Here is a 1,308-nt window from a genome sequence, read left to right on the forward strand (position 1 = left end):
ACTGACTAGTGCGACTGAAGCGGAAACAAACATCCCCAAACGGTGCGTGGCAGACAGGCAGCATTCACGGTTACCAGCGCTGCGCAACAAAAACACAAAACATGGATGAAAACACTGACTACCAATATCATTCCTGGCCAATATTGTGTCAGGAAAACATATGTGATCCAGGAGAAGCCAGGTCTGGTCTTATATGATCTTTGAGAGGCCTATTCAGCAAGTGTGTCTCATTAGCTGGCCGTGAAACCAGCCCCCGGACCTGACAAGCAGCAGGGACAGGATGTGACAGATTTTGAATCCATGAAAAGTTTCGATTTATCCAAGTTGAACTGCGCAAGGCATCGTGCGTAAACATTCACTGGAGACTTGCCATCTGGCGTGTGCTTGATCAGTAAACGTATGCCAGCTGGATAATATCCAGCATCTTACAGGTTAGTGAGAAAAGGGAAAGGGTTTCCAGTCTCGCCTGGTAGCTGTGTGGCTAACGTTATGCTAAGCGCAGAGCTATCTAGCATCAACATCAGGACACACTGACTGACGGCCTGGACACAAATCTCATCTCCGCAGTTCGATCTGCGAGCCGCCCCGCCGCCAAACTTACCGGCTTTTTCCTGATCGTATCCCACGACAACAAAATAATCAGCCAATCTAGCCATGTCTGCTGCTTTTCCCGAGATTTACCAAGACAAATCAGCATTTTTCCTTCTTCCAAAGCACAGCCATGTTTGACAGGAGTGACACTGCGCTTGCGTGCAGGAATCGGAGCCGTCCATGGGCGTGGGCCCTTGAGTTTACAAATACCGCTCTGTGTCCAAACAGAGCCCCTTTTTGGCCCCGAAGCGCAAGGTCTTAACCTTTTTATATCACGGACTGCCAAACAGACAGCCACCACATCACAATAATACTATTATTTACTGTAACTGTAGGAAATATATTTATAACCACGATGGAAAACCTGTTGCCATAATAGTGACTGCTGCCTGAAATAGAAGGGATGTATCATTTCTGGATGCCTAAGTCCACAGACCTGATTTAAAAAGTGCTTTCAAAGTACAGTCGCTGACATGATTCATACATTTATTAAATAAATGTTGCATGCTAGATTAAAAGAAAAGAATCTCAGTTCCATGTGTGCACTCTATTGTGCTACAGTATAACTAGCATTCACTTGTACTAGTGGCAGGCTGGACTACTGGCTTCATTCCAGTTAAAGCTGTGTTGTCGCCCACTGGTTAACAAATATTTACCCAAATAAAGTGTCTGTGAAGCAAAAACATTATTATAAATCTAAATGATCAGATGGTAAAC

General features: G+C 44.8%; 1 protein-coding gene across 2 annotated transcripts in view; it reads right to left on the minus strand.

The window, feature by feature from the left end:
• sbf2 (SET binding factor 2) overlaps positions 1-1,227 on the minus strand; it is a 95,853-nt gene extending 94,626 nt beyond the window's left edge. The window contains exon 1 of one of the 2 annotated variants that reach the window (XM_020606097.1): positions 602-1,227. In XM_020606097.1, coding sequence (XP_020461753.1) covers positions 602-656 — 55 coding nt within the window. In that variant the 5' untranslated portion in view covers positions 657-1,227. The remainder of the gene's footprint in view (positions 1-601) is intronic. The other variant, XM_020606104.1, reaches the window with a different exon arrangement.
• Positions 1,228-1,308: the final 81 nt, after the last annotated feature.

Source organism: Monopterus albus, unplaced genomic scaffold, assembly GCF_001952655.1.
Source record: "Monopterus albus unplaced genomic scaffold, M_albus_1.0 scaffold4.1, whole genome shotgun sequence".
NCBI classification, from domain to species: Eukaryota; Metazoa; Chordata; class Actinopteri; order Synbranchiformes; family Synbranchidae; genus Monopterus; species Monopterus albus.